The sequence below is a fragment of the Montipora capricornis genome, chromosome 8 (assembly GCF_036669925.1).
Source record: "Montipora capricornis isolate CH-2021 chromosome 8, ASM3666992v2, whole genome shotgun sequence".
NCBI lineage: Eukaryota > Metazoa > Cnidaria > Anthozoa > Scleractinia > Acroporidae > Montipora > Montipora capricornis.
This window is the reverse complement of record NC_090890.1, coordinates 28837165-28849664: the sequence shown is the minus strand read 5'-3', so window position 1 is coordinate 28849664 and position 12500 is coordinate 28837165. Positions and strand designations below refer to the sequence as shown.

General features: G+C 39.6%; 3 protein-coding genes across 4 annotated transcripts in view; all 3 read right to left on the bottom strand.

Annotated features, from left to right (window-relative positions):
* Window positions 1-12500, bottom strand: part of LOC138059116 (uncharacterized) — a 100398-nt gene that overhangs the window by 18061 nt on the left and 69837 nt on the right. The gene's annotated exons all lie outside the window — the stretch shown is intronic.
* Window positions 1-12500, bottom strand: part of LOC138059110 (uncharacterized) — a 146539-nt gene that overhangs the window by 127976 nt on the left and 6063 nt on the right. The window lies entirely within an intron of this gene.
* Window positions 1-12500, bottom strand: part of LOC138059107 (uncharacterized) — a 20387-nt gene that overhangs the window by 2832 nt on the left and 5055 nt on the right. The window contains exons 2-4 of one of the 2 annotated variants that reach the window (XR_011134152.1): window position 12500; window positions 2357-6741; window positions 540-1587 (exon numbers count right to left, since the gene is read on the bottom strand). The exon at window position 12500 is cut by the window's right edge and continues 65 nt beyond it. Coding sequence is in view for 1 of the 2 variants with exons in the window: in XM_068904629.1 (XP_068760730.1) it covers window positions 1569-1587; window positions 2357-6708 (4371 nt within the window). In the remaining variant the exon portion in view is untranslated. Of the gene's footprint in view, window positions 1588-2356; window positions 6742-12499 lie in introns of both variants that reach the window. The other variant, XM_068904629.1, reaches the window with a different exon arrangement.

The window sequence follows — 12500 nt, the reverse complement described above, 5'->3', positions numbered from 1 at the left end:
AAATGGTTGGAAAATGTACCTCGTTAGACTTAATATTTTAGGCGGTTTCCCTTAATTAACAGTACATCATTTAGTCTCTTGTTCATTGATACAATTAATTGTTAACTCAAGTGAAGCTATGATCCTCGCAGTCATGAACGCAATTTTGGCAATTGCGTAAAGAAGCCTGAAAAATTCAGGACTTCAACGGGGTTTGAACCCGTGACCTCGCGATACCGGTGCGACGCTCTGCCCAACTGAGCTATGAAGCCACTGACGTTGGGAGCTGGTCATTTGTGGGTTCTAATGTTCCCGTGAGGAATGAATCAACCGGTATCGCGAGGTCACGGGTTCAAACCCCGTTGAAATTTTCAGGCTTCTTTACTTTTTCCGCGCTTGTAAGTAGAAATACCCTTCTTTGTTTAAAAACCTTGTCACTGTGCGGACAGAAAAATCTGCGATAGAAAGAACTGCTTTTTCCAAGACCTGCTTTGCGCTGAAATTGCTTTCTTCATTGCGAAGAGCCACTAAGCATCTGAGGAGCTGCCGCTCCTGTCTACAACCCCGGTCAAAATTGTTGGAACACTTCATGGGAATCTCCCCCTTCCCCAATCACAAAGTTGAAAACAGTTGGTGATTACACATTTTCCTGCAAGACTCGCGGTATTACCCAACTTTGTAAGGAAGGACGAGGTACAGTGTTGTGAAGTGTCAAGTGTTCCAACGATTAGTGATGGGGGTTGCAATCCCAGACAAAAAGGTTGGGACAGCGAGCAAGCTCTCCCCTTCCCCATTACATACTTAATTGACCGCTCCCCATAGGAGCTTTTCGGGGCCAATGAAACAATCAACGAAACAACAGCAACTGTTAAGAATCCCAATTGGCCGGAGGCAAACCAGTTGGCTATTTACAAGTGCAGCTGGGAAGTTGAACCAGGGACTACCAGGGACAAATTCAGCGAGTGGTCAGAGCGGGTCTTGAACCCGGGATCTCTGGATCTCAAGACACGCGCTCAAACCACTAGGCTACACTGCCTCCTTACAATATTGATAATCGGGTGATTTTCTTCTCTTTTTGGTTGATTAGGGGGGATGGAGGATACGTGATTCAGCTCAAGTGTACCAACTACTTTTGGCCGGGATTGTAGGCTTGACATTTTGGGTGGTCGCTTCCGGGAGTTTCGAATGTATACAAAAAAGCACCGTTTTTCTTATGTGCAAATGAAGAAACATACATTTTAAGATGTACCGATTAAAAAAGAATAAAACATCTATCCTTATTTTCCACAGCTATAACCGTATCTTTGTTCGCCGCCAATTGACAGTGAAGTAAATCGTAAACACACCGTAATTTACTGGATACGAGCAACGTAGTGTATGCTGTTGCACTAATCGTCTACCACAAATCTCATATGGATACTCAATAGGTCATGCCAACCAAGTTAATGAAATGGAAGCCCATCCACTGCAAATCACGTAACACTATACAGCTCTGCCACTCTGACACAGACTTCAGAATGTCGTTTTAGAGAGTTTACCCTTGCGATGGTTCATTTGGTCAGCCCTCGTTTTTTCTTCCGCGTGAAAACTCACTCTTGAAGCTTGAAACTGCGGACAAACATACAAATCAATCAAACCTTTCTTCTCTTTCAACTTTTCACTCAAGGAAGATAAAGTGGTAAAGTTTTTAGTAGATTTTCGAGGGGAATAGAAAACTTAAGCTTATGTAGATCACTCTGTCCCAGGGCTTGTGGTGGCAGATGAAAAGAAAAAAGGCAAAAGTTGCATTCCTGGACACGATTTGAACCCGGAGCTCCCACTTTGAAGAACTGTTTTTATCCACTTAACCATTAAAGATTAACTGGCTGACAATTAGACCGATTATTTATTATTAACACTAATTTGGTATATATAAAATCATTGCTGAACAGTGGTTAAGTTTAGTGCTTGATTTTAAAATAGATAGCTTTCTCTTGAGGTTTGGTAACCGACATTTTCTTCTGTTTAAACATGTTTCTTAGCGGGTGATAATACACGTTTACAGCGGTAATCGGAAGTAAAAAAATTGAGATATCAAAAAAAAAAATGTTCTCGAAGTTAGCGATGTGGTAGTCTAGCGGTTCAGCGAAAGGGTTAATAATAGAATATCCCCAGGTTCGATTCTTGCCAGTTCAGGCAGTGGGATTCTGTTTTTGAAAATAGATATCCATTTCCCATAATCCCTATTAGGCGCTAAGGATCCTAAATTGATGATAATAGTCAATTTAGAGAAAATTAGGAATTGTCGATAATCGTCATTTCAGAGGTAAAGGATGGCTTGATACAGAACATCTTGAGTACCGACGATTGGCTTTTAGACGAGACATTGCAAACTAACCTTTCTGTCTCCGTAATGAGTGTCTCCTCTCTCGGGTGTTTTACCTTGATAATTTCCAAGTGGAACTGCTTGCGTGGACAAATGGCAATGAGACCCATTCTAGGACAAGTTGCTAAAGGAAAAGGAAAGTCCCATTCAACATCCATTACACTGAGTAGATCTCCAGACCTTAAGTTGAACATCTTAAGGCGGCCATCTCTTCGGTGATTGTATTCGACAAAAACGAACTCCTCATCACTGATGAATTGACAAGATTTGTGAATGGCGAGGCCACTTAATTCGAGGCACACATTACCGGAAACTGCATCACGAACGTACGCGTTTCTGGTACTGACTATATCAAGAACAATAAATTGACCATTGGGGGAAAATGATCCGCTCAAATCTGCAAAACGGGCAGCCTGGCGTGCACGCCACAGTGGTTCGGTTTTACCCAACTGCCACATTTCAATGAACTCCGGATTCCTTCTAGGCCAGGCAAAAAGCTGGAAGGTCCCGTAGCAAGCAATCAACTCCCCGCGAGGCAGTTTAAATGTTTTCACAGTATCTCCACCAACAGTATCCAAAATGATCCCTTGTCGCGTTTCAAATGTTATGCATGCCACCTGATCATCTGAAATAGGATACACATGATCCGCGCCAAACCTCCATCGTCGCATGCAGACTGACAAGTCAAAGTTCCACAGTTCAATAGTGCTCCAAGTTGCAATCAAAATGCCTTCTTTTAAAGCTACCAACTCACAGAAAGAGTGACTCTCAAACTCTTTCTTTCCCTTCATTTCCCCAGTTAAAACGTCCCAAGCAATAATTCGCCATCTGGGTGATCCGAAGCATTGAACTGCCGCATAAACACTATCACCGGTTAACGAGAAAAAGAGGCATTCGACACGTTCGAATTCCTTATTCTTCGTTGGTGCATTCCGATAAACAAGTTCAATGTAGCCTCTCAAAGAGTGGTTCCTCAAAATAGACTGGCTGTTAAGCACTACATCATAATTAAGCGAATCCGGTAAAAGCACAGAATCTCCTACCTGCAAAAGCAGAGGATCCCCTAACAAAAAGCCACCGATTAAATGGGATTCTAACTGAAGGTAATTTTCCCAGGGAATATTAGCACCGTAAGTAAAATACACATGCTCTGGCCACTCAGTCATACTAAAAAGAACCATGCAACTGCCACCGTACTTCATAATTCTTTCACAAAAAAGAAAACGACTGTCTGGTGAGAACCTAATTATTCCAAAACACGGAAACTCTGCAACCTCTGCTAGAGTTGAAAAACCATTTTCCCGGTCAACCAAACAAACAGAGGCAGGTGAATGGGAAATTGCCACGAGCTTTCCATCTTGGGACATCGCAAAAGATAAAATTTCTTTATCTCTGTTGAGACGATCAATCTCCCTGCCATCCGTCAGATTCCACATCATAAGACATTTTGCATCGTCGGGACAATCAGTTAACATCTCCTCGCCGTAAATAGAACAGACAGAAAAACTGCACTTACTGGTAGGAAAAAGGGGCTTCAAGTCTCCATTAAAGGAATAAGCAGTGTTTAGCATTCCTGGCAAGATGACATCCTTGATAGGATGAAATACCACAGAACGATAAAAGCCAAAAACCAATTCGTACCAATCTACAGTGATCACTCTTAATGGACCAAGGTCGAAAAATAGTTCTGCATACTGTTTTGGTTTGACATAACGTTTCCAATTGAGGTTACCTGAAGCAAGTGACCAAAACTGAATGCTTCCATCACAGCATTCACACACCATGTATTCTAAGCTAGGGGACACATCCAAACAAGCCACTCGTGATGAACAATCAAACCGAGCTTGAATACCTGTTTGGGGATCATTTTTGCTTAAGAACTCCATGTAAGGTTTATCGGAATACTTGGTCTCCAGAAGCTGGCGGGAGTAAGAACATAATTTACTACTTCCGCTGTTCAGAAGACATTGAAAGATAGTAAAGGGATATTCCTGTAAGGTTACGCGGTGCTTCTTTAAAATAATCAATAACGACGAAAGACTTTTATGACAATCAGTAGACATCTTCTTCAAACCACCCTGCCTCAATACACCAACAATATCTTCAGTGGCTGCTGGCATGTTTAAAGAAAGCTTTGCGTACAAAAGCTCTGGGTCTGACACATATTTTGCAACCCCTTGCTCGAGGCTGCAGGATTTCATATCCTGGTCTAACTGTAACATGTGCTGAACACCATGTTCCAAGGCATACCTCGAAGTATCAGTGAAGGATTGTAAGTTGCCAATACTTCTGCTCTTTAACTCGTCAAACTCGTTAGAACAAAGAGTAGAAAGGATCTTATGGCCTTCCACTTCCTCTACACTGAAACAGTGCTGCCTGTAGTGTGACTTGTCTGTCAACCAGTCCTTGACTGATTTATGAAAGAAATGAATGCGGTCTTCGTGAACAGGAAGAAGTGATGACACAATGGCAATGGCTTTGCGCGCCTTTCGCATAACAATCGAGGACGACAAGTTCTTGCACAACAATTTAGCAACAAAACCCAATGGCAGTGGTTCTCTGGCAGCGGCAATTGCAGCCAGGAAACAAAGAAATTCCTCTTCAGTTATGTTTAGTTCTTTACACAAGTCTTGTTCGAGCCGTTGAAAATACGACCGGTAAACACACGCGATGCCCGCAGGGAGGGTCTCGTCCAGTTGTTCCAAGGTGAGAAAAGTTGAACACTTGGACCTTATAAAATCTACCAAAAACTGGGCACACAGAAAGACTCCCTCTGACTTTTGCACAAGATCATCTAAGACCAGCTCATTCATTTCAAATTCCAATAAATCGCTTAGACTACGTTCAAAGTAAAAACGAATGACCTTCAAGTTCTCTTCATCTTTTGGCTCGAGTAGCAGTGGTTGCAAATCTTTCAGGTTGTCCCAAATGTTAACTTCGGGTCGCGTCGTCACCAAAAAGCGAAGCCAAAGTGGTAAATTCTTAAACAACTTAGCAATCACATCAAGAAGATCATTTCGTCCTTGGTATTCACTTTCGTCTACAGCATCTATTACCACAAGAGATGTATGACCTGGATCTGCTACTTTGTTCAGAGGTTCTGAAAAAAGCAAATCAAACAGATCCCTCACTTCCATGTCGTTGATCTCTACACCCAGATTTCCGGAGAGCTGTTCCACAAGGGCCTTCTTGTACTCTGGAAGACAGCAGGACAGGTGACAGGCTAAAGACTGCATCATCACCTTAGGATTCCTGTGGCGTGCTCTGTCATGGTGACAAAAATGGCTTCCCGCCAATCTGCCAGCTTCGTGCATTCTTTTACACATCTCAGCAGCGATGACAGATTTCCCCATCCCTGCATTTCCGCTGAGCACCAAGACACGATTTGGAGAACTTGCATCATCCAACCAGGTGCTGATTTTAGCAAAGAAAGACTCACGAGTTCCTTCCAAGTATCTCTTTGTATAATCTGTGATATCAGGTTCCGTGTCAACCCTTGCAAGTTTCTTTAGGATTTTGTCCTCCTGATCGGTGTTGTGTTTTGCGTGACAGGTTTCCGTGACAAGTTGATGTATGTCGTGAATCCTGGATTTGCTGTCCTTGACACCTTCTTGGGTTGTGTTCTGAGAAATTTGCAAGTTTTCAAGTGTGGAATAGACTTTCTCAACAGTCTCTTGGGTTGTTGACTGCTGGATTCTTAAGTCTTTAAGGATGGATTTGTTTTCCTCGACACTCTCTTGGACTGTGTTCTGAAGCTGACACAACTCATTAAGTTGAGTCTTGAGATCCGCTTCACTCTCTGCCCAGTCCCGTAATGCGTTAAGATAATCCTTCTCTCCACATCGCTCTGCCTTCAATCGATCAACCTCTGCCTGACTTAACCCAAGAGACACTAGAACGGCACTGATTTCCTGCCACAGAGCATTGAACATCAGTTCATCGATACCAGTGGTTGTGATGTGCCCATACAACTGATTACGGAAAAACTTAATTCGAGCAAGGTTTGCCTCACGAGAAGTGTCACTTGGGGGCGGCTTGCAATGCCATCCAGTGTGGGGAGGGGTAAGTCCACAAATGTTGGTCAGAAGGAGGAACAACAGAGTGATATCAAACATGGTGGAGTCAGGGGCAGCTCCACCAACAGGATAGAGCTTGTCCCACTGGTGACCATTGAGTATTCTTCTGCGTAACAGGTTGTTAAGGATATAATAACAGGCATTGAGATCAGCTGCCAAGTTTGCAGGAGGGTGATGAGTGTCAAAAACATTTCTCAGTACAGTTGTTCCACCATCAATAATAAGTCGACTCAGCTTGGCCCCATTTGTCTTCTGCTTAGAGCTGGCCAGGGGACCTGGTGTGGCCATTGTAATCCAAACTACTGATTTTTCACATCATATCTGCACAGAAAAGGAAAGAAAACATATGTGGTTTTTGACTGAGTGTAACCCATTCACAACTCAAACGCCCTAGGACGCCTCCCACAGACGAGTAAAATCGTTTGGCGTTAGACAGAGTAAGAAGTGTCATTCTCAGGGGTCAATGGGTTATTGATTGACTTATTGGATTCAACTGAGTGTTCCTAAGCGACTGATTAAATTACTGAGTAACAATTACCACAATTGATTGTCTATATAAAAATTAAAGTACCTTCAGTGCACACGATTTGCTGAAGCAAAAAAGCTAAGAAATCGAGGATCAAACGAGTGCCTGCATGGGCAGTTCAACAAGAATTACCTTCGGCTACAACCGATAGTCAAAGGCTCATGTGAGACAACTCATGAATAAAGTGGATTACAATTAGCAAGGGCTCCTTGGTAAATAATACGCATGCATGCGCTATGCGTTTTTTCCTGTGGAGCCGCTCCGTGAGCGGACTGAGTGTATAGGGAGTACAATGGGGTTTTTTTTTCACGGTGGAGATGAGATCATAAAATAGATGGCATCATGATTGCATTGTACTGTTGTTTTGAAGGGAAATTATTAATAAATGAACTTGCCATTCAAAACCTATAAATGCAGTTATTTACATGAATGTCTTTTGTTATTGAAATTCCGCCCCAAGGAATATGTTGCCACTGAACTTTACTTTGTATTAAATATCTCCAGATGCAGATGACATGGAAAAATCTCATCAACATTTTTTTATCACAGTGAAGAGCCAACAGTAATACTGCTTTGATTTGCTATGGCCAAACCTTCACAGGGATTCAATTTTTTAAATTGTATTGTAAATGAAATATTACTGTAAGCTGTCAAAGCCACTTATCACTCAATGTACTTTTCCTTCCTTTTCATTGGCCAAGAGCCCACGACATGACTTGCAAATAACTGCCTACAAATAAGTGTTTTGCTGCAAATAATATTCTGCTGATGTGTAATTGAAACCACGTTCTAGTGTGAAAATGGTAGTTCGCTTTCCTGAGCTTTCAGAAAGTGATTTTAAAGGCCCATTTACACCCTAAACGCTCAAAGCAGTTTTGAACACTTTCAACAAACTGTACTATAGAGCGTTTTCACATGACGTCACAGGGGCCATGTTGGTGTTCCAAAACAAAGGAATGGTGGCCATGATGGTGTACCAAACTAATCCTCCGGGAATTGATCTCTATTTTTATGCAAATACTTTCTTTCGTTTCAGTAATCCAATACGGCTACTGGTTACGTGAATGAAAATACTCTATTTGGAAAGATTGAATCTATCAAGCTTTTTCACTTAATGGTAATGTTATGATGCCATATGAAACACCACTGGATGCTTAACAAACACGAACTTGTTAATGTGACGTAAAGGGTTACCATGGCAACAAAAATCCATCTAAAAACAGTCTATGTTTTGCCCTTAAACGCATATATATCAAAAATGAACTTGGTGAACCCCATCTTTTATTGCTGGAGAGTGACCAGCATGCTAGGATAAACCTTTCTGCAAAGTTAAAAAAAATTATCTTGGGCAGATTCATAGCCACCTTCACAATTAAAAAATATTAAGGTGGCTCTAAATCCGCTACAGAAATTTTTTTCTAACTTTGCAGAGAATTTTGTCTAATAACATTTTCAACTTTTATTACACGGTATGTTGAGCCAAAGTTCACTTAAGTCACATACCGTATTAGAGACATACAATATCACTGTTAAACCTTACTGCGCAAAAGGAGCTGAGTAACAACAAAACAAAACAATAAGCCTACCCCTACCATGCACAACAAAACACTGTTTCATGATACGGTTTAACGATTTGCAGAGTCCCTACCAAACGGAGTTCCTATCGAAGCCTGGGTTTCTTTGTACAAATTTGGTAAATCATGTCACAGCAGTTATCAGTCACACATGCCCCTCAATGACTTTTCTTCACTTTTCAAAACTAAATTTTGGGTGGACGTCAATCATATGTTTCCACGACAATAGTCCTGTTCACTTGGCGACAGTCTAATTCATCATCGAAACATTTGATTGACGTCCCCCAAGCTTATGTTCCGAAAACTGAAAAAAAAAATCGTCAAGGGGCATGTGTGACTGATAACAGCTGTAACGTTCTTGTTCACGTTAAGTGCATAAATTGCCCAAGTGGCACAAGTCTATGAATTAAAGATGGCATTCTTAATTCGACTGAAGGGAGTAAATCTTTGAAACATTTTATTTTGCTGGTTTTTAATTCTGTGGGAACTTTTTTTTTTTGCAGGATCTAGGTCAATCCGCAAAATTCGCAAACATATGAGCCTGCAAGATTTTCATGCTACATGGTAAGCATGTTGCATAATTCATTCTGAATTAATCAATGTCATTATGCCATTCAGTCAGCACACCACTGATCAGCTGTTTTAGATGCATCACTGAATATCTCTCATTGAATGTAACAAAGAACATTCCTGGTTTTTCTTCTCATGGCTAGTTCAACAATGCTATTAATACAAACCTTTCTACAAACACAATACCTTGATTGTCTACCAAGTTTCAAAGATTTAGATATATTTACTCTGATGATTTTAACACCTGAAATCAGTTGTAAATATTATTCTCCACATAGCTTTTTCCCGCTTAAAAAACACATGCAGCCTTCATCCTTTCCACATTTCTCACTTTTTCATAACAATATCCGAAGCCTGAGGTGTAATTTAGAAACTTCCATACCCACTTAATAGAAGAATGGAATCAGGAGATTGATAAAAGTAAAAAACAATCTTTAGTATTCTGGTGAAACTGCCTCCTATATGATCTACCGCAATAAAATTTTGATGCTCAAGCGAATTAGCAAGAAAAGGTATTTCCACAAGTATTTTCAGGGAAATTTTAGTGATACTAAGATGATACGGGAGGGCATCAACAGTCTCTTAGGTAGAGAAAACAATTAATGCCTGTAAGGATAAAAGTGCCTTCCATTATGTCCTAGGACCAATCAAGTACTGTATCACACAATCCTTCTGACTTTCCTGACATAATGAATACTGTAAGTATTTTTCATCCATAGGATACAATTTGGCTTCTAAGATGCCAAATTCACCTAAACAATTCACAGGATATTTACCAAAGTTGAACTTTGCTAGTTCATTCTTTTTCAACCCTGTCTCGCCCTGAGATAGAATTTGAGATAATGACCACCCCAATAAATAAAGCACACAGGCTACATTCTTTTCCCACTCGCATTCTAAGTTCGGCTAAACATATCATTAGCCAATCTTTATCCTTGCTCATAAACAAATTAGTCGAAAATGGCGTATATCCTTCCAAAATCAAAACTGCTTAAGTAACCCTAATAATATATTAAAAGTGATGACGGTCGAATCAGATCCATCTAATTAAATTATAGAGGTCAAGATCATTGTTTTCTGTTTTTAACCATATGTTTGAAAAAAAAAAAAGATGTATTACCGTCTTAAATCTTTTCTTGAGCAACACAATATCCTTCATGATTCACACTAACGTTTTCGCGAAAAAAGATCCACTGAACATGCTCTTTTAGACATAATTAATCAAATTGAAACTAACATGTATGGATGAATTGTACTTGTGTGGGATTTTTATAGATCTACATAAGAAAGGCCTTTGACACAGTAGATCACCGAATATTACTAAGTAAATTGCATCATTATGGAGTGTGAGGAATAATAAATGAATGGTTTTCTTCATATTTACTGGGCCGTCAGCAAACAACACAAATTGGTGCTAAAAATACTTCTAAAAAGGAAACAATTTGTGTCAGAAGTCCCTCAGGGGTCGGTACTGGGACTTCTGCTTTTTTTAGATTTATATAAATGATATATCTAATAGTGCTAACCAACTGAAGTTCTAGAACAAGTTTCAAATCAAGTGTCGTAAAACCATAACCAAAGTAATTACTTTGGCCAATCAAAAAGGACTAAGACAATCCGGTAAACCAATCAAAACTCGAAGTAATTACACGTAGCTGACTGTCACCAAGCACGGGAAAATGTGCACACGCAAGCCACGATTGGTTTTGGTTTCACTTCTGATTGGTTGAAAAAGTAGCGTGAGAACTTTGAACCAATCACTGAGTGAAGTAATTATAAACCAAAGCAATTTGCTAATTACTTTCGACACTCAGTTGAAAACCGCTCTATCTTTTTGCATGATGACACTCATATACTATATGCTGACAGAAATTATAAGTCACTTGAAACCATAGTTAATGTTGAAGTTTCTCATGTTTATGACTGGTTAACTGCCAATAAGCTATCTTTATAAACATAAAGAAATCTAACTTTGTTATCTTCTGACCTAGACAAAAGACACTAAATTACGAAGTTAACTTGAGAGTATTTGATTATCATACCAACACATATATTTCCTTAGAAGATAACTGAATTATGTGAAATATCTTGGTGTGTTGATCATTGATGAAAATCTCTCATGGAAATATCATGATGTCCACTTACATGTACCTTCAAAAATAAGTAAAACTGTACAGTAATTGGCATTATTGCTAGATTAAGACATTTTGTGCCCCTAGCTACAATGTACTTTACACTGCATAATACATCTCACTGATCTAGCCTTATCTGTTGTATGCCATAGTCACGTGGGGTCGAGCCACCAAGACTCATAGAAACAAAAATTAATTCTTATTCTCCAAAAACGTGCCGTCCGCCTGATGTACTTTGGTGAATACAAATCTCATGCTTTACTCTACTTTTTTCTTCTCATTTTCTTCCTCTTGATTTTCTGTACTTTAAATCAGTTGGTGTTCTGATGCATGACATATCTAACAACTTATCGCCTCCTAATATTGCTAATTTATTTATTTCTAAAGCAAGCATTCATTCATATAAAACAAGGTCATCTTCAAGAGGTGACTATTTTGTTAAACCCTCAAGACTTGCAATTGGGGACACTGAAAAATGCAGACTGCAGACTGTGCAGACCGTCTGTAAAATAAAAAATTCGGTTAGCATGAATTAGGCCTAAATAACATTTGGTTTGCCCAATTAGGCCTAAATAACATTCAGGTTAGCCTGTTTACAGTTAGCTCTCAATAATAGTGAGGGTAATGCCATATTTTACCCCTGGTCTGCACAGGCTGCACAGTACAGTCTGAAGTCTGCATTTTTGCGTGACCGCAAGACTTGACAAACAAATTAAACCCTTTTAAAGAAATGCTGTAAAAATTTGGAATAGTTTACCTCATGAAATCCACCATCTATCCAAGAATGATTTTAAAATTTAAATCCACAATGTCCCACTCCAAAGACTTTCAGAAGAAAATGACTATATTGATTTATCTGTCTTAAAAACAATATATCTTAATACTTTAGCTTCTCATATTTGCACTTTGTATTGATTTGATTTTAGATGATATTTACTTAATTGACTGTATACTTTGTACACTAGTTATTGTATACCTATATTCATTCTATAATGTACTGTTTGTAAAACACAACTGAATACCGTGGCTTTCTCTACTTGTTAACTCCTTTATATATGTGTAACCACTGCTCGTCTGGACTAGCTTTTGCTAACTGTGAGCAGTGCATATTGAACATGACATTGTACTGTACTATAATAATGATTTCTACAATAAACAGCATTTTTTTTAAACCGGCTGTCTGTAATTTGACGCCCTATTTTGCAGTAATTTAGAATGGGATGAAAACTGTGCACTTGAGGTTAACACAGAAAGTTTAGTTGAACCAAATGGCTTACC